The following is a 21,003-nucleotide window of genomic DNA, read 5'->3' as shown; positions in this document are numbered from 1 at the left end:
TGTACACATCAGCACAACAAGACTGAGTGATGCAAACAAAAACACAAGGCATGTAAGATGAAAACAACATTTACAAAACAGCCAAAAAAAGTGTGCAAAAGTACAGATGTGGTAGATAGTACGTGGGGAGCAGTGCATGGGGGTTATATGTGAGAGTCCTTTAATGCCCAGTCCAGCCTGGGTACCACAGGGGGCAAACTGTTCTTATGTGTGGTAGTCTGGGCTCTAGATGACCTGCACCTTCTGTCTGATGGCAGTAGCTCAAACGAATTTAGAAATATTGTCAAAATATTCTTCTTATTGTTGATTTCATGTTTAAGACATGGAAAATCACATTTGTGTACATATTTAATACATAATTTTGTTACCTTTTCATGAATTGTTATGATCATTATTTAGGAATGGAAATGTCACTTTCTGTTTATGCCACAGCTGGGCATGATGGACAACGATCCACTGTGCAGCTTACAGACAAAGAGAGTTTATTACCAACTTGACTCAAAAGAACGATTAACATAAGGGTTGGTCTAAACCAGAGCTATTCAACTCATGGTCCTCAAGGGCCGAGCCCTGCTGATTTTCCAGCCTTCCTTTACCTGTCAGTCAGGTGTGAAGCCTCTGACCAATCAAAATCAGTAAATATTAAACTAACTACCTGGGAGAACTGAAAACAAGGCCTGGATTTGGAATCGAGGGCCTGAGTTGAATAGCCCTGGTCTAAACTAAGGCAAGTAGGCACTTTAAGAACTTAACAAGGCTAAACTAAACACAAGAAAACACAGAGGGAACACATGGACTCCAAATAGAGTACTTAGTGGGTAACATCCAACAGAAGTAGATTCAGGTAACATAGACACTAGCAGGTAACTCATGCACTGAGCAACAGAGGAACAGGGCATGGGAAGGAACATATATACACAGAGAACAAGATCTAAACAAGGAATAGATCATCATTAACAATTAGTTAAACCCAGGGACTAGGAGCTACGAGGAACACAGGAGATACACTTTAAAACAAATTTGAGGAAGCACTTCTTTACACAGCGTGTAGTTAGAGTATGGAATAGTCTTCCTGCTAGTGTAGCGGAAGATAAATCCCTGGGTTCCTTTAAATCAGAGCTAGATAAGATTTTAACAACTCTGAGCTATTAGTTAAGTTCTCCCCAAACAAGCTTGATGGGCCGAATGGCCCCCTCTCATTTGTAAATTTCTTATGTTCTTATGATACAAGGATTACAGGACATAGCTACAGAAGTAGACACAGGCAGGGATAATCAGGAACAAAGACACCAACTCCACACACTCAGCTATTCAGCCATCTAGAACACAGAGAACAGAATGATGACACCTGCTGGCATAACAGGGAAACGATGACCAGAACTGGACAAGGCAGGGAGCAATCCTGACAGCTTAGAAGGACATTTACGCTGCATACCATATGCGGTTTAATCGCCTCATTAGAGCTTTGCCAAAGATGTCCATGAGCAGGCCAGAGGCGGCTATTGCACCACCGTGCAGTGACAGTGAACTGCTGTATTAGATTTTCTGTAGGATCAGAGTGAAACCTCTCAGAGCAATACTAGGTCAATCGTGTTTACAACCTGTCAGTTTTGCCATAAATGTAAAAATGCTCACTGATCTGAGGTGTCTTGGATTAGAAATAGGTCTTGTGCAGATGTGTGCACTGTGTAAGAGGATGGTGAACCGGTTCACATCCTGGAGCTGGCTGGGTGATGCGACTGTTGAGCAAAGCCCTTAACTCCATTTTCTCCAGGGAACCTGTCTGATCCTCACTTGTATGTCACGTTGAGGTGGAAAAAAACCGTCTGCTTAGTAATAGATGTAATGTAAACGTTTATGTGGCTGTCACCAACATTCATCCCAGTGTATACAGATGTTGGTACACTGCTGTGTCTCCAGCTGTATGACACTGACTCCTCCTTTAGAAAAATCCTGTAGTGGTCCCAAAATGGAGCTGTACGTGGTGAGCTTGTTTGATCAAGCAAATAAATCAGCACTCAACCGAACTCAATCCACTAAGTATTGATTTGGAATGACGCGCAAATAGGAACAGATTATTTTATTCACTGGAGGTAACAAGCTTTTAATACCATCTCTCTTAGGCATCTTCTCAAGCTTGTTTTAGATAAACCATCAGATAACAAGGTACCTATGACATTAATTGAACTGCACTGGTTCCCAGAACAGATATCATATGTGGAAAAATGACCAAGGGGTCTTATATTTCACTGACACTCATCATTCCAAGTAGTGAGATTAATTAGCATGAATGAGATATAAAAGCATGTCACTGCTAAATCCTCAATAGTACCAATGCAAGGGGTTGGACAGGGTGTCTACAGTCAGGCCTTTCTCCCCTGAATGGGAACAATAACGCCTAGCAGGACTCTCCTTTGCAGTAATTGCTGCTATTCCACAAAGCCATACCCCGTGAACTCTATACAATCATAAACGGATGACTTCAGCTCAGTGGTGACCCTCGCAGGACAATACTTCATTGATCTCTTGGGTTATTCCTCTGCTTTTCATTGTGAGCTCTTGATAGCGGTTCAGATTTATTTGGCAGTGATTCCAACATCTTGTTATCGACAGAACAGTGCTTTGGTGACACTTGATGAATTTCTTTTTGCTGCGGGAGACAGAGGCCCACTGTCAGGGGAAAATGCGTGGCGATCACTATCAGCCCAGTCTGACGTATCAGTGACAAATGTGTGCCTCTATCATGCCACTAAACCAAGCTGATGGAATCTGACTTTTTCTCCACTTGACCAAGGGAGAGGCAGATGCTGGCGTTTTATATGCCTGTTGTGTGCGTGGCACCTCTAGGTAAGATGCAGAACAGAAGCCAGATAAGCATTGTTTAATTTAGACGCTTAGAGTGTTGGCCAGGTCTCATAAAAGTGGTGACAAAATTTTATTAGAAAAACAAAAATACATTAACATCCATCCATTGTCCAACCCGCTTATCCCACTGGGTCGCGGGGGGTCCGGAGCCTATCCCGGAAGCAACGGGCATGAGGCAGGGAGCAACCCTGGATGGGGGGCCAGCCCATCACAGGGCACACTCACACACCATTCACTCACACATGCACACCTAAGGGCAATGTAACAACGCCAATTAGCCTCAGCATGTCCTTGGACTGTGGGTGGAAACTGGAGTACCCGGAGGAAACCCCATGACAACACGGGGAGAACATGCAAACTCCACACACATGTGACCCAGGCGGAGACTCGAACCCAGGTCCCAGAGGTGTGCTAACCACTGCACCACCATGCCGCCTGCACATTAACATTTAGCCAGTAATTAATAATAAAACAACTTTATATTTAAATTATTATTTTGTTGTTATTGCGTTAGACTATAAAAACCAGACAAAGCTAGTATTTAATCTGATTTGTTATCATCCAATATACACCCCCTTAGAAAAATTAACACTGTTATGACACTGTTCATTAAACTTGTATCATTCTGTACATGACTTCAAAAATATTAAATAAGATTGCTGGGGGGACCAAACCACCCTTTCATAAACATAGTCACTGTATAATAATACTTCACTATATTATCTCTCTCTCTCTCTCTCTCTCTCTCTCTCTCTCACACACACACACAAATATATATATATATATATATATATATATATATATACTGTATATATATATATATGACTCGCGTGTGGATGCCTCTCCTTCCTCCTTTATATTACAATGGCCATGTATCATTTTCCTCAATGCTGTATTGGAGAAGATTAATCTCTTTCTTTATTTGTTTTCAATTTAACGCTTGACAGCAGAGGTAATGGAAAACATATTTGATTAATGGGAAACAGAGACAAAGATTTATATTGTCGAAGAGCATGTTGGAGCTGTACAGAATATAGAGTATCTAAATGAATGCAACACGTAGGCCTACATTAATTACCTCTTTCGTTTCTTTTTACCTTCAAGTGTCTGTAGCCCAGTTGGCAGTGTTACTTGGGAAGGTAAAGGTCACTGATCCTTTAATCACCATGGAGATATCCCAACACTAACCTGGAGTAAGTGCCGCTTGATTGCGCCTGGGCATTGGGGAATCCGCGGAAGTTGCTTTGGGGCCGCGGCGGGGCTCCCTTAAGTCGCATCGTCCCCGCCGTCGCTTCCTTTCCTGTCCTCATTCATCAATTCGGCTCGCTAGCTGCTGTAGGGCGTCACGCCGTCGCCGAGAACCATGTCCGAATGCGTGCGGCTCTCCCCGGCTCTTTGCCGGATGGGCTTTTACACGGTAAGAGCTCACATCCTTCTTTTGCAAATGCGTTTGCATAAGCTGTGTTTGGCATTTTCAGCACGGAGGAGCTCCTGCTTCATCAATGACACGAGTAAAGCTTTCCCCCTTCTATACTAATGTTTACATCGTATTAAGGTGGAACTGTGGCGAAAGAAGCTAGCAAGGTATTGCTCAGATTTTCAGGAACTGTACAGATATATCCAGAAAACATTAAATGACGCTGTAATATCTTGAAATCGCTTGACCGTGAAATGCTTACTTGTTTTAATGAAGGTCTGTGTTGAAGAATTTTTTTCTCCATGATTGTGAAGTAAACGGAAAAGATTTCCCACTTAAAACAACTGTGTTAAATATATTTGAAATTATTACAGTTATATATATGTTCTTCCCCCGACCTGAACATAATAATGCAGAAACATGCCTGAAAGTTTGGGCTGTATCGGGTTTCTGTTGATGGTAACGTGGAAGCTGCCGACAGGTGTGTGTGTGTGTGTGTGGCCGCGGCCAAAGTGTTATGTCTGTGTACTGGCCTATAGAAAGAATATCACTGAAAAGCCGTTTTTAGTTATTTGGCCACCATTATGATAACCAGTTTTGGACTTTTAAATAGTGCTTTAACGGAGGTGGAATTTCTCATTCGCCTGAGTTGTGCAAACTGTTTTACAGTTATTTTCTGTATAAAGTACCCTGAATGTAATGGCCACCTGAAGTAGAAAGTAAAGCTTTTAATAGTCGGGTAGCTAAATAAGGTTATTAAAACCTTTTCCTAAATCAAAAATTCCAGTGCAGTTGCCGGTAATGCTTCATAAATAACATCATAGACAAAACATCAAAACTATCAGGTAGCTCATTAAACAAATAGTTCCAGAAATCTGTTCTGAAATCATATGAATAAAAGTTATCAATGTATGTGTGTTTTTGTGTCTGGTACTGGTAATACAGAGATCACAGCCAGCATTCATAGCCATTTTTTTTTACATTTCTTGTATTGGTGCTGCAAATTAGATACCATCAAACAGTAACTGTACAGAGAAAATGACTCAGCGCTGAGGTGTGGGTGGAAATGAGGATGACTTTCTGTGGAAACGAAGGCATAATGAAAGAGAGTGGCCTCTGTTCCCTTAAAAGCAGACATTCCTGTGATTGACGACTGCTTTTCCTGCTCTCCGCACTGACCGCTATCAGCATGTGTGGTACAATAGAGCATGACGTAATGTTACACACATCATGATGTGCCTAATTGAAATTCTTCAGCACTGTGCAATAGAACCTGCAACGTCAAAATGATAACAGAATGTAAACGATCCATCTAAATAATGAATGAAAATAACGGAAAATGGCCAATTCCATAAATATTTAGTAGCGGTACTTTTGGCAGAGATTATAACTGTGACTCTTTTAATGTTTCATGTTTCTTCCAGAATCACACCTCTCGATGTTGCAGTTTTTGTCTATTCTGTTCTTAAACCCAAGCTCTCAGAAATTTAGGCTGAAATGTTAGAGAACAGTCATTTTCACCTGCTGTTATATCTCCAAACCCAGTTTGGATTCTAAATGAAAATACCAGTTGGATGCATTATGACTCCTTGTTGTACCACAGTGAAATGCGACAGACTAGGGAGATCTACTACGTACACTATAACATGTGCATCTCTTTAAACAACACTTATGACTTATTCTCTTATCAGATTCTTATCTTGTGCAGTTACATAATGTCAACAATTATATAGTCATTCAACTAGTACTGCAGTGCATAATTTAACATATGCAGTTACTTTTGAATAAGAGCATTGACTAAACAGCAAATAAAAATTACATTACTGTTTCAACTGCTTCATGTTTGCGGTTTTTTCAAAATTAAGGCTCGAATAAATGTCTGTCAGCATTCTCTGTGGCTTAGTGGAGACCCACTGCAGTAACGTATTAAATTTCAGCTTACTAAACAGGCCATTTTGTAGTGAATCACCCAGGGTGCAAATAATATGCTTATCCTGTAAGTTAGTTGCAGTGAAATTGAAATGGGCATAAGGTATATTTCCTGGGATAAAGATGCTTAGATGTGTGTTCATATCACAAATGCAATAGAAAAGTACGAGAACAACATTTGATCTTCTCTTGGATAATAAGCTCTAGACTGTCCAGAATTCCCCTCTTTGGTAGATGATGTGGCATCTGACAAAAAGAAGCAGAAGCAGGCCTAGGTGGTGTGACCTTGTTACAGAGGAGGAAACTCTGTGGTTGTGTCCCTGTTTTGTAAATTAATTTTATTGTGTGTTTTTAGCTAGTAAATGTCGTTTATATCACACTACTTCTTTCTAATTGATGTAAATAAGGATCAATCGCATTTATCAGACGCAATTTATTCTTTTTGAAAGTCATCGGTATGTTGGGCTTGTGGTGCAATGGAGGATTGCAAGAAACTCAGGAGGAAACCAAATTACTTTTTATCAAAATATGATTCAGAATCTATTCTTCTTCCTGTCAAGTACAGGAGGCTCCACACACAGACAGCACATGAACCCCCACCTCTGTAAGTGTGAGCCCCGTATTTAAAATGTGTTTGAGCTACACCGACCAGCCCCCACCCCCAATGCCTCCATCAACAAAATCTACTGAGAGGCAAACCCCCCCCCCACCCCCAGCTGGCAAAATATATTGAAGGGGATGGGGGGGACAACTCCTCCTGTTTCTCAAAACCTACTGAGGAGGACCCACCCCTGAATAGAAAAATCTACTTGGGACCCCCCTCCCACAAAGTATCACCAACTCCACAACATGGAGTGCATGTATTTTACTTGGATTTTTCAGTGGAGTCTAAAAAAATCTTTAATGTGAATTTAAAATTTCCAGACTTAATGAATTAAACAATCAATACTTATGGCAAAATGGTTGTAATGTTACGTAGACCTGTTTTTGTTTTCCAATTGCATGGTAGACCTTTGTTGGACTAGTTGATCATTCCACAGGTAGAAATTTTAAAGCATTAAATGTAAAACAATATGATTCACAAATATAAATGTATGATGAAAACAAATAGTCAGATTGCACCAGAGGTTGACGTAAGAAAGCCAGGACACTCCTGAAGCTTCTGTAATCTGTGAGGCACATCAACCAGCCTTCAATCATGGTCAGGGCACAGGTGGATCCATTGACTGCTGCGAAGGCTCTGAGTCACCAGAGTGGCCTACAGCAAGGTCAAGAGCTGCTGGTTTAAAGAAACAGTCAGCCTTCCTAAGTACCACTAAGACCTTTGGCTAGGATCGTATCTGACTTGTGTTAAAAAGGATAATAAGGTTTTTATGTATGTACTTTAGCCAGAGATTGACATAACTGGTACACATTCGCCATATAAAGTCATATGTGTGGCAATTTCTTGCCGTTTCAGCAGTGCGCATAATGCCGGTATTCTGACGAGTTGAGCTACTTTGTCGAGTTAGGCTACCGTAGTGCTAAAAACCCCTAAACCCTAAAACCCAACCCTAATGCCAAGACGGTGGAACTGCACATGCGCAGAAAGGCTCGATAGCACGTTTCGATAGGTTGCTCAACTCGTCAGAACTCCCTCATCTCTCCACACACGTCACAGACCCAAATTTCAAAACAAAAGTCCCCTTTATCATACAAAGTGAAGCCGTATAAGAATGTAAATATTTGTATTAACATGCATAAATATACAACTAATATGACTGCAACCGTTACACATGTGTGGTGCTTGTGGACATGATCGTTTGCGTATTTGGTTTGTAAATGTGATGGGGATGTAATGTGAACATCCAGATGTATAAATGTATTTGTACCATGCGGTATCTGGGGTCTCCTTCCACTTTAGCACACCCTTTAATTGACCATATGATAAATATATTTCGGGAGTACCAGGAGTGCCATAAAAAGAATCAATCTGTGAAAGAATATGAAAATAAATGTTGAGTAAAAAAAAACTAATACAAATAAGTTTTTTTTCTTTATCGCCTTTTGCCTTTCTCTAACTGTATTGCTTTTTCTTTATTGCCTTGCTTTTTCTCAAAGGGCCAAGCTATCAATCAACTGGCTTTGAACGAGCCTTCCCGCCGGAACACGCCCACCCCAGACAAACTAAAGCGGCAAAACATGCTGCAGCGTGGCTGATTTTAGTCGGGGAAACTGCGAATCAAACGATTATTTGCTTATATAAAAGACAGTTACTCGACAGTGATCCGTCCATTGACACCGAAATATGGCCAGCAATCAGGTTTCCCAACAACACATTTTGTATAAACCTGGCTGGCTAAACTTGTTTTGTGGTGTAGTCCTTTAATCTAGACCACAAGGGTCATCGTCAGGGATGTTTTAAATAAATGCGGACAAAAACTTTATAGTTACACATTATATAAATTAAGGATGCTAAATATTTAATTTATGAGTGGCTAATATAGTATATAACTTAAGATATTATTTTACCCAAAAATCCAGCGTAATTGACACAATGACAACCGCAAATCCACGTTTCGGGGATTGGATTCCAGTTGTTGCTGCGGATTGCAGCGATCCATTTGGTTCTTTTCTTTGGTTTTGGTTGTCTGTAAAAAGAGATCCAATTTCTTGTAAAATCGTTTTGTAGAATCAATTGCACGACAGCTCTTTCCCATTTTAGACATGTTTTCAAAGCATTCAAGACGCACGTCAACGCTGCCACTCAGTGGGTGTGAGCGCAGTGACTTCCGCCTGCTGTGACGTCATGTGCATGCCCCCTATTGACTACTCAACCTGGGCAGGAATGCCCGCCCAAAACCAGTTGATTGACAGTTTAGCTGTTTGGCGAAAGCAATAGGGGAAAGAACATGGAAAAGCAATGGGGAAAATAATTAATTGTCTTATTGTTGTATTTTTATTTGCATTAAATGTAGAGTAAGGAAGTACAATTAAAAAAAACTAAAAAAAAATTACAAGATGGCGGCGCGCACGGAACAGAGGCTCGGAGCTCTCCTCTATCTATCAATAAAACATCTATCTAATTTTCTTATTCTTTTACCGATTTATTCTTTTGGTAACACAGGTATTATGCTCTTAATTTTGTATTAATTAACCACAAATTGTGTTAGTTGCAAACTGATGTAATGTTTGTTCATCATTAATGAATTGTCGCACATCTTTTATCTCAAGTAGGTACTATGTTTGATACTATATCTGTTAATTCTGTAAACCTTTTTGAACTACTGAAGGAACTACTGAAGGAACAAATAATGAATAACATGTAAATTACTTATCTTATGTTCGTTCATTGTTAATGAATTGTGACGCATCATTTATCCCAAGCAGTTAGTATATCTGTTAATTCTACTGAAGGAACAAGTAATGAATAACATAACATAATGAATAATAAGTGAAATACTGATATCATGTTTGTTCATCGTTAATGAATCATGTCACATCTTTCATCTTAAGGAACGACTGTGTTCTTGTTTTGTTCATGATTTGTACTTCATTAGTAATTGACCTACTACATATTTGTATCTCCACAAATAAAGCATTACCATTCTTTTTTATGGCACTCCTATGTCCCCTATATATCACTATGCCGACCTGGCAAAGGCAATTCAGCAACACCGCCTGAATGGTTTTAAACAGAAATGGAAGCTGGTTGTGAGAATTATTCTGTGTTGGAGAGAGACTCTACTGCCATCTAGTGTCAACTGGGTATAACTCACATAGTCTCCGCATATTAATGGCCCTTCATCCACCCATTAAAACCATCCATCCATCCATAGGGAAAGACTTTTACATGGGGGAGGGATGCAACGTTATAATATCAAGTCAAGTCAAACAGCTTTTTATTGTCGTTTCACCCATATCGTACAGTTGGTGAAGTACACAGTGAAATGAAACGACGTTCCTCCAGGACCATGGTGCTACATAAACCAACACAGGACTACAAGGCTACAGATAATGACATAAAGTGCCGGTATGTGCAAATATGTGTAGACATTTCAGGACAGTGCAATAAGACAAAGCAGTGGCACTAACGAAGATAGTGCAACGCCGAACCTGTTCTGATATTTACAGGTGCAAAATGTAGCAGGTTGTGCAGAGATATGACAGTATATTAATAAAAATAAGCATAAACATGAGTGGACAAAATGAGAAGTAAAAATATATTAATAAAATGTAAGGAATAAATATAAATGTAAGATAATCAGTCTAGTCTAGTGTTAAGGAGTCCGGTGGCTTGAGGGATGAAACTGTTGCACAGTTTGGCTGTGAAGGCCTGAATGCTTCAGGACGTTTTTCCAGATGGCAGGAGGGAAAAGAGCTTATTTGAGAGGTGTGTGGGGTCAGTCGCAATGCTGGTGGCTTTGTGGATGCAGCGAGTGGTGTAAATCTCTGCGACGGAGGGAAGAGAGACTCCAGTGATCTTTTTAGCTGTCCTCTCTGATGTATGGTCCTGTGATCTGTGATGGTGTAATTCCCAAACCAGACAGTAATGCAGCTGCTCAGTGCTCTCAATAGTCCTTCTGTAGAATGTTGTGAGGATGGGTGCTAGGAGGTGGGCTTTCCTCAGCCTTTGATGGAAGTAGAGATGCTGCTGGGCTTTGTTGGCTATGGAGCTGATTTTGAGGAACCTGGTGAGGTTCTCCACCAGGTGAAGACCGAGGAATTTGGTACTCCACTCTTGGTACTTGACGATTTCGGTACTCCACGGATGAGCCGTTGATATTCAGCAGGGAGTGGTCGCTCCTAGTTCTTCTGAAGTCAACAACCATCTCTTTTGTTTATGCTCTGTACCAGTCTGGTAGCTGCTGTACCTCCTCTTGGTATGCTGACTCGTCGTTCCTGCTGATGAGATCCACCACATTCGTGTTATTGGCAAACTTGATGAAGTCATCAGAGTGAACAACGGTGAACTGAGCACGCAGCCCTGTGGTGCCCCAATGCACTGTGTGGTGGTGATGGAGATACCCCCCCCAATCTGGACTGACTGAGGTCTCTCACACAGGAAGTCTAGGATCCAGTTGCATAGGAAGGTTTCTGGGCCCAGCAGGCTCAGCTTTCCAATCAGGTGCCGAAGAATGATTGTGTTGAAGGCTGAACTGAAGCCTATGAACAGCATTCAAGTGAATGTGTCCTCCTTGTCCAGGTGGATGAGGGCCAGATGGAGAGTCGTGGCTATGGCGTTATCTATTGAGTGGTTTTGGCGAAATGTGAAGTGCAGGGGGTCCACTGAAAGGAGCAGCATGGTCTTGATGTGCCTAATGACAAGCCTCTCGAAGCACTTCATGATGATGGGTGTAAGTGAAATGGGGCTAGAATCATTGAGGCAGGAAAAGAAAATTTCTTTGGCAAGGGGGTGATAGTGGTGGTCATGAAGCACGTTAGACCCACGGTGTTGCTCAGGGAGATGTTCTAGATGTCTGTGAGAACATCTGCCAGCTGGTCTGCAGATCTGTGCACTCTGCCAGGAATATTGTCTGGTCTGGCAGCCTTTCGTGGGTTGACTCTGCGTAAAGTTTTTCTCACGTCAGCTGAGGTCAGACACAGCATCGGGTCATTATAAACAGGCATAGCTTTCCTCATCATAGTGTTGTTCTGTGCTGCAAACCATTAATTAATTAAAACATGTACTTATTTTGGCAGTTTTGATCCTTTTTGGGCTGTATAGAATATGTGCTTTGTCATCTTTAAAAATTGCAAATGGTAAGGAGCTCACACTTATTACAGCATGTTTACCATACCACCTCAGGGATAAGAACCTGAACGCAGCCATGTGGTGGGTGATACCTCAGCACCACACCAGTCTGAATGGACCAGTATGAGTTTTTTCCCATTGGCTGAAGTGCCAATCCTCCCACCAACCTCCAAATATCCCTGTAAGTTGGAGGAGCTCCTTACAGGGATGGATGTAGATTAACATCATACCCATGATAAAGCAATTGCAGGTTAAGGGCCTTGCTCAAGGGCCCAACAAAGTAGGACCACTGGTGGCATTTATGGGATTCAAACCAGCAACCGTCCAATTACTAGGACAAATCCTCAGAGCCACCAATCTGCCCGCACCCCTTTACAAATGGACTACATAAAAATCCTCATTAGTCTCCCAATCTGGACACCCACATGAGCTTGGGGGAGGTAAAAATGATCACATCCTTTAATGTAGTGTTTCTCAGGGACTTCCAAGTGGTTCACGTTTTTGTGGCTGTGAGGCAGGGAGCTGCGAGGGAGCAAAGGTGTGTAATAATTGGGGGTCCCTGCAGACCTGGTTGAAAAACACTGTAATGGGACTGCTGTTGGTCAGATGCCCCAATGAGCTGTGGACTTCGCTGAGTGACGCACACTAGTGTTACTCACTCACCTGCACCCATAGCTGTGTTAACACCAAGTCACCAGCAGGTGTCACCGTAGGACAAAGACAAGGTGGACAGAAACCCAGATGGAACTACATCTATCTGCATGTTAATTTTACATTTCCTAGGTCTCCCCATCAGACTGCTAAAGTGGCGCAGTGGGGGTTAATCACATTCATCCATCTTCTATATCCACTTGTCTTGTTCAGGGTTGCAGGGGAAACAATGGGTGCAAGGCAGGGAACGACCCAGGATGGGCTCCAACCCAGCGCAGGGCACATAACCATTCACACCTACCCAGCTCTAATTCATCTTAGCATATTTTTGGACACTGAGTGTGGGGAATGGGGGAGGGGGGACCCAGAGGAAACCCAGAGGGAGAACAAAATATCCAAACATCCAGAGGCAGGGCAGAGAATTGAACTGCAGTCCCAGAGGTGTGAGGCTCCAGTGCTAACCACTGCACTAACCTCAAAGCTCATTTTTGAAATGCAGTTGTGCATTAGCAGTACTATAATGTCATTGACCTTGTTTTTAATTTGTTTTGTAAATTGTGCATCAATCCATCTACAAACCGTCTATTTTGGTCAGGGTTGTGTGGGTCCTGCGGCATCTCCTGAACGTCAGCTGGGTGACACCTGGGCGGGGGTACCAGTCACAATAGGCAGTTTAGAGATGCCAGTCAGTATGATTTTCTGTTTTTGGGCTGCAGGAGGAAACTGAAGTACCCAGAAGAAAAATGCAATGTGAAGAGAATGAATTCCACACACAGAGCATAGGTGGGATTTGACCACATGTGTGTGTGGTGTGATTCACTGAGCCACCCCCTCAGAAGATGAAGCAGAATACTTTATTTCTCTTGGGTGGGAAATTTGGTGAAAGTTAGGGCTTGTCTAGAACCCAGGACCTCTCACACCCTAAAGAAGAACCATACCCCTAGACCAACAAGCTATATTCCTACACCTGAGGTGGCCATCTGTGTCACCTAATGCAATAGAATCCATCTGCAGCCTGCATGACTACAAGATAAACCCAGTACAAGTAAAGCCTACTACAAGACACGCCTACTTGATAGTAAAGTCACAAATCACACTACAAATCACACATATTACATGATTTGATAGACCTGAAATGAAATAGGAAAGTTTAAGATAAACTGAACTCACAATCAATAAATGAATTGAGGACAGAAGTATTGATAAAGGTGTTAGGTCTACACCTGTAAACTTATCCAATAATTCAAAATGAACATTGACAATTATTTAGGTTAGACAGGCTAATGGATAAGCTACATAAATAAAACAGCTTTTTTAGCTGAGTTGAGGTAGCCAAGTTATTTCCATGTCCACAGAAGGCTAAGATTAAAAAGAGATGTGCAATATTTTATTACTGTATTATTTAAAAACGCCCCCTGCTACATGTTATGCCCCAAGACATGCCACCCGACTTAAAATCCGCAGACAGATCCTTCTCACCTAATGGGTTGAAGGAAATATATATTTTCTAGTCTCTTATTGCTTATTTTTTTTGTATCTCTGCGTCTTAAAAAAGACAAAATATAAATTTGCTTAAGTTTAAAATGTTTTATTTGTGAAGGAAGGGCTTGGCCAACTTCCTCGCGCCCTTCGATAAGTACTCCTTCATATGGCCAGCAGGTGGCGATGCTGCCTCACACTTCACGCATGTGCCTCGTCTGTGTCAAATGCCTGCATTGTTTCACTTCACTCCTAATCCATTGACATCTGCGTTTCCTGTTTTGAAGGACACAGATGAAGAACCGGGCTGATTACACACTTGTGCGCTTTGCTTTTGAAATGGAGCCGGCGTTTGGCATTTTTTAATAATCCAAGTCCAAGTCAGATCTCAGGCTTGTCATGCAATTTCAGTCTGCTGTAGGGCTGTTTACTAGATCTGATATCTTTATGTGATGTGATTCGGTGTTTGAAAAAGAGCACTTATGAACCAAGGACCTCGCTTAAGATGGGTGGGCTTGCCTGGCAGGTCTTCAGTCTGTTTTTAATTTTCCATTACAGAATATTTAGAAGTGTTTTAAAGTAATAAAATAACACGCTAAATGCCTTCAAAATCAAATGTTGCATGTAAACAGCACGGAGCTCAGAGACTCCGTGTGAACGACAGAGATCCTTCCAAACTGTAATGGGCACTTAGCCTATATTGGGTGTGAAAAAATGGAAAGGATGCTGAGCATGGAAGGTCATGCAGGGTGGAGAAGAATCTCATGAGTCGTGGTGAAGGAGGACTGCAGACAGCCCATGGGTCACAGTGAACCATAGACAGAGCTATTAGTGGGACCCTGTGGCAGTTATTTATTATGCATTATTGTGTGTTAATTCACTACTACTGTGTGGATGGGTTTTGGCCTGTCGACCGATGAATATGATTTTTTTTTGAGGATTACACTTGACATAGACACTCTTAATACAACTGCAGGACGGAGGTCATAGAGCATTAAATTACAGACCAATACTTCAGTTTCTGGTTTGGAACAATGTCCGTCCCTGAGATAAAATACTTTTAGCTTCAGCAAAAGGAATCCTGGAATCCATAACAGAAAAAGATAATGCTTTCAACCCGGACTTGGTGTTGTTTATGAAGTCTATGAATTTTTCTTTAGTGTTAATGTGTTTTGTTGTATTAATGTTAATGTGCAATGGTTGTACATGTGAACATGGTTGATAATATAGGTGCTGAATCCTTCAGATTTGTGGAGCCTCCTGTTGGATAAATGGCTCTACAATACATTTGTCGTAAAATTATTTTAGACTTCAAGCCAAATGGGCATTTTGAGCATCTGCCATATTGAAACGACGGACAGGTACTTGGTATAGAAACACTTGTGTTTCTGCTAATGTTCAGAAATTGGTGCTTTATTGATACACACACAAATAACACTGGCGTGGTGTTTAGTCGCTATAACTTTCTATCCATTATTCCATGCATCCTACACCCACTCAGAATTGTGTCCCAATAGTGAAATCCATATATTGGAAAATGGGGAAGAGTGGAGGCTGGAACTGGTTTGGGGCTGAGATTCAGCCAGCCTGGCTGGTTGCTTGTGTTGATGCTCTTCTCCTCCATGCTGATGTGCAGGTCTCTTTGGAGAGAAGTGCCAACCTCTACTTTAGGTCTGTTGCTGTGGGTGTTGAGCCATAAATTAAACAACTTACTGGACACGGCTGTAACTTATGGCTGCATGTAAGATTGTGTCGCATGAGAAGATGGCTGTCGGGACACTAAACGGTTGAGCGTCATTCCTGAAACGGTGTTTCTCCCATTTGTGGAACTCTACGGTTCTCTTAGCTAGAAAAAGATCAAATGCATTTAGAAGTGTATGCTAATAGTATTTTAACATATTCTGACACCATTTTAAGAGCTTGGCCATCCCATGGACGTTTGGTGGCCGTTGTTTTATTTTCTGTCGGACTCCTGCGTTTTTGGCGGTTGGCCTGCTCTCTCCTTGCTCCCCTGGCTTTGGGAACTGCGCCGGAGGTCCTCTGTTGCTCTCGTTGGGTTCGTTCCAGGACAGGGTCAGACAGACGAGATCTTCCAAGCTCTGAAACGTGTGCGTGCGTCTAGCGCCGCATCCTGCTGGAGACGCACGGACACCATCTGCCTCTTAACTCCTCGCACCATCTGTATCCGTGCCGCAGATGCATCCCCTCCAAACTGTCCTCGGCACATCTGCAGATTGAAAGAGGTCATCACGTCACGTCGAGGAGGTGACAGAGAGCCTGGAGGCCCTCGCATGAGGAGGGACGGTGGATTCTCATATTCTCAGCTTCCTGGTGACCACGTGAAAAGATCCCTGAGTGTTATATCTTTCTCACCACACTATGACTAACGACTTGACAAATACTAATGATGAACCACTGAACATACATGAACTCTTATACTTGTCAGGCAGGTTTATTGCATAGTGTTGTAAGGGGTAGAAGTGCGGCCACCAACATTTATTGTGGAAGTTGGATAGAAACTGTGGTTTATTTTCATAAGCCTGTGGGTGAAATGCAATAGACAAATCAAATTAAGATTCTAATGTAATTATGGATGCAACGCTTTGAGAGCATGTAAGCTGCAAGAGGGCTTCCTGTTTGGAGTCAGCCCTAGTTCAGGACAAATTTTTCTGCGATTTCGGGGAAAGACGGTGAGTTTAATTTGTCGCCATCACGCCGAGGCATGTTGAGCTGTTGTAGTAGCTCATCTCACATCTTACTTTTAAAGGTCAGTGACTCTGCATCGTGCTCTTTTATATCCACCAATATGACCTGCCTCCTCTCTTCTGGCTCCTAGCTATTAAATTGTTATTTTAAAAGGGGTTATTCAGTTTGAGTTTCATCCCATTTTATGTTTATAAGATTTAATAGATATGGGATATTTTTCTAGACTGTCGGCATCATTTGTTTCCTCTGGGTTTCTCTGTTTGAAAGACTGATTTCCTCTCTCTTTTCAGCAGTTCAGTGCTTTGTGAAATATTACAGTGAGCCGCGTATACGGAGTGAGAAGAGTAATTACTTACACGAGGGGCTTATTGATATGAAAAAGCCTGAAAGAGAGACTTGGTAAAGCTGATCTGCCAGTGGTGGATGCAAAGATGGTACCAGTATTTCCCATATCGCAGCTGCACAGAGTAATGATTCATTATGTCACAGCCCCATAAATGCAGCAACAATGTCAAACCACAACAATCTGTCAGGTTTAATAAAGTGACGGGAGCTCATATTTAATTCCTTGAATACATTCAAACAACCTTGTCAAATTTCGCCAGTCCCCATATGAAAATATGTGCATTATTGTAAGGGAATCTTAAAAAAGCAGTCAAAATGTACACTTTTTTAAGTTTCAGGCCGACCGCGACGACAGCTCATGTACAGAGCTGTGGTGGTTTTGTGATTAATGGTGATGGTGATTTAATGATTTTGTACTGATTTCACAGGACGTGGTTATGTGTCCATATGAGATGTTTGGGTTTTTTTAAGATAGAAACATTGTTTAAAGCTTCAACGGCCATTTCAGATGGAAATGTTTATAAGGGAAAAAAACACTAAATCTGTTACATATCAGCAGATTTTATGTATCACATATATTAATGTAACTTTTATTTTTATCAACGATGTGCATCTTTATATGATGGGTGAGAGGTGGATATTCTTGTCCCCATTCTAGCTGTTGTCCTTCTGCATTTGACTGAAATGTGTTTACCTTCAAAAGTTTTCCCACACTCGAGGGAAGGGGGCCCAGAGATTTGTTTTTATTAAAAATTGGAGCCATCGCCATTAAACGGAGGTTACGTGAAAACGTGCGCTAAGTGGGCTAGCATTGTCAGCCCCCCACGTCCCAGGACGGGCGCCCCCACCCCAGGCCCCTCACATTTGTATTAGTCAGGGGCTTCAAAAGGGGGCCCCCAGGCTTTGATCCTCTGTCTCAGAGCGGAAAGCATCTTTCTGCTATATTGTGTTGAGGAAACCAAAGGTTTTGCCGCCTTATGCTAATATGTCCAAGCTAATCACCCTTCCCAATTACAAGATTTATACTCCTAAATGCCGGACAATTCCTCGGGCATCCCACCCCCTGGGGAGGCAGGATGGCCTCTGTGTCCATGGATTGAACAGGCCTTGATCCTGGATGGCAGGACGAAGGGAGAAAAACATGAAAACACTTCTGTAGGTGGGCCCTTCTCAGACGCACCCGCCAGGCCTCTCATAATGAGGTTCCCTTTTCGAATGAAAGGATGTTTTGGGAAGTTTGCAAGCGTCTTCCCGCGCTGATCGCCACATGGAGCTGCTGTCCCCTCACATCTCGCTCGAAGATGGGAGCTCCTGCAGGCTTTGCTGTTTTCTCCTGGAGTTTTCCGAAGAGAGGGCCTTGGCCAACAGAAACACCGGAGGGGGTTCCCTGGGGGGGGGGGGGGTGTCCATCATGCTGTATGCTCACGTCACGATTCGGGAGCGTGGGGGCTGCGTGTATTCCGGTCACCGTGTGAGGGACGTGTAAGACGTAATAGAAAGTCAAGCAGAGATGAGGTGCCCCGGGAATTAGGTATGGGATTCCAAGGGGGAGGCAGGTTGGTGTCGGGGGGTGGGGGGGGGGGGGGGGGGCGTGTGAATAAAAGCAGCCAGGAGCGGCGTGTCGGCCAGCGGCCCTGCCGGTGCCCTCAGATCCGCCCAGCTCTCCTCGCATGAACCCTCCAGGAGAGGAGTGGCGCCTTTGTTTGGCTTCTCTCGAGCTCCACTTCATTTCAGGACTAATTAGACCCATTAGTGGGGGGTGCATCCGGCCCCGTCTGCGATTCGTGTCTGAAGTGGCCTCAATGGGACCATTCTGTCCTTGTTGTTTGGGTGCTATATTCCCGGTTAAAAAAGGGCCGGTTCTGAAACGGCATTGTCCCCCGGCTGTGCTTGCACATACTTCACGCGTGCGTCCGGAGCGGTGGTACGTGCCGGGGTAGAAAAAAAAGGGGGGGCCTTTAAAAGTTAGCGTGATGCGAGGAGGGGGGCCGGGATCCTGCGCGCCACAATGGCGATGGAAATCGGCCACTTTAATCCGTGTGTGAACGGCGGCCGGTGCCCCTGATTGTCACATCCAGATGGTGCCACTGTGAACAAACTGTCCCGCCGCAGGATCTCAATAGGCCGTCTAGACTGGCCTCGGACCAGACAGATACAGCCTCCCATCAAATTAGCGTTTGTCACATTTATGGTAATGGCTCGCAACAGCCTTCTCATCGGTAACGAGATTTACAAGCACGGGGTTCCCCGGGTCAGCGCCTCCCACCTTCCCGCTGTGGCGTAACCTGGCACTGAGCGAAAAAAAACCCCCACAAATGGGGGGTCCGAGCACCTTCACGGCGACGAGTCTCCCCCCCCCCCCCCGCTCAGCCTGAAGCATTCAGCAAAGGAGGGCGCAGCGGGACCGGATTCGGACGGACCCTCCTTACATTTCGGGCTGCCCCTCTCCCGTGTATGTGCTTTCATACCACGGTAACCTGATCCGCTTCACCACTCGGTGGGAATCGTCTTCGGACAGACGTCCCATCCCTCCTCGGCCCGAATGTTTTTCCAGGGCTTCTCTGCGTCTTTGATCTTGCCTCCCAGACGAAGGGTCACGGCTACTGTGTTCTGCAAAGGGCAGCAGCTTGTTACTGAGCATAAAGAGGGAGGGGCCTTCATTAAATGACAAATCTGTCTGGGCTGATCTGCTTGTTCCACGCATTAACTGGAATGAGCCCCCCCAGCCCCTATCCAGGAGTACAAGAGGTGTCTGCTTTTTCTGTTGTGTGTTCAGGCTTGTTTCCTGTCACCCAGATGCTGTTTGGTGGGCTGCCTGTGCTCAGTGACTCGATACAGCAGTGTGGCCCCAAAGATCGGCTTTCAACTTTCGATTTCCACACTGACGTGAGAAGTTTAAGCCACGAAGCAAATGTGTTGCTGGGTCCAACTGTCTGAAGTAGGGAATGGTCTTTGGCAGTTAGCCATTCCATTGTTTTCTAGGCACCAGTATGTAAAGTGCGGTCCAACCACACAGAGCCAGTTAATATTTATACTTTTGCAGTGCGTAAATTTGTGACAGGAAATGCACGAAAATGAAATGCACAGTCGTGGTTCTGTTGTGTGAGTGTAATTATGGAGAATTATTGTGGATTGCTGATTTTATTAGTGTCATTATTGAGCTGTAGTATTTGTATTTACCGTCTTACCATTCTTGACTGTAAAAGAGCTTTTGGTCCACAGGCGAATCAACAATTGATTGCGGTGTCCCTCAGTATTTCACTTTACAATCATATGGCTCAGGTTTCCTCAAAAATGATATGAATGATATCTATCCTCTGTTTTAAGGCTAAATCAAATTTTCTAATTTACTATTAACCACAGTAGCCTATAAATGTTTCTGAAATTGCTTCTAAAGACAACAATGAAGTGAGTGAATCATAAAAGCACACACCCTAGCTGGACACGACGATCACAGTTTAATTGGAATTTTAAGCTTAACCAGAAGCTGGCTGCCTTAGCTGACATTAATGAGTGGTGACCCACAGTAGTAATGATCGTGATTTTCTCTGTGTTTCTGTTCTGCTTCAGCGCCCACTCCCCCGCCTTTTTCCCCAGTAGACCCTGTGAGTCGTACTGTTTACACTCCCCCCACCGCCCCCCCCCCCTTGGAAGCGTGAGCCTCATCCCCTGTTGAAATCCTCCTGGAGCCCGAACACCGTTCAGACCTCGCGATTTGGGACGTGTCTGAGCTGTGGGATGAACGCTGTGGTGTATAATCGCTGTGGTGTATAGTCGCTGTGGTGTATAATCGCTGTGGTGTATAATCGCTGTGGTGTATAATCGCTGTGGTGTATAGTCGCTGTGGTGTATAATCGCTGTGGTGTATAGTCGCTGC

At 43.3% G+C, this 21,003-nt stretch overlaps 1 protein-coding gene across 4 annotated transcripts in view; it reads left to right on the top strand.

Moving 5' to 3' along the window:
• The first annotated feature begins 4,076 nt into the window (after nt 1-4,076).
• Nucleotides 4,077-21,003, top strand: part of LOC111857476 (ADP-ribosylation factor-like protein 15) — an 81,484-nt gene continuing 64,557 nt past the window's right edge. For 2 of the 4 annotated variants that reach the window (XR_011984447.1, XM_023838387.2), the window contains exon 1: nt 4,077-4,282. Coding sequence is in view for 3 of the 4 variants with exons in the window: in XM_023838387.2 (XP_023694155.1) it covers nt 4,229-4,282 (54 nt within the window). In the remaining variant the exon portion in view is untranslated. The remainder of the gene's footprint in view (nt 4,283-21,003) is intronic. The other 2 variants (XM_072703897.1, XM_023838386.2) reach the window with 2 other exon arrangements.

Source organism: Paramormyrops kingsleyae, chromosome 2, assembly GCF_048594095.1.
Source record: "Paramormyrops kingsleyae isolate MSU_618 chromosome 2, PKINGS_0.4, whole genome shotgun sequence".
Taxonomy (NCBI): domain Eukaryota; kingdom Metazoa; phylum Chordata; class Actinopteri; order Osteoglossiformes; family Mormyridae; genus Paramormyrops; species Paramormyrops kingsleyae.
The sequence above is the reverse complement of the archived record's forward strand: the minus strand, read 5'-3'. Positions and strand labels throughout refer to the sequence as shown.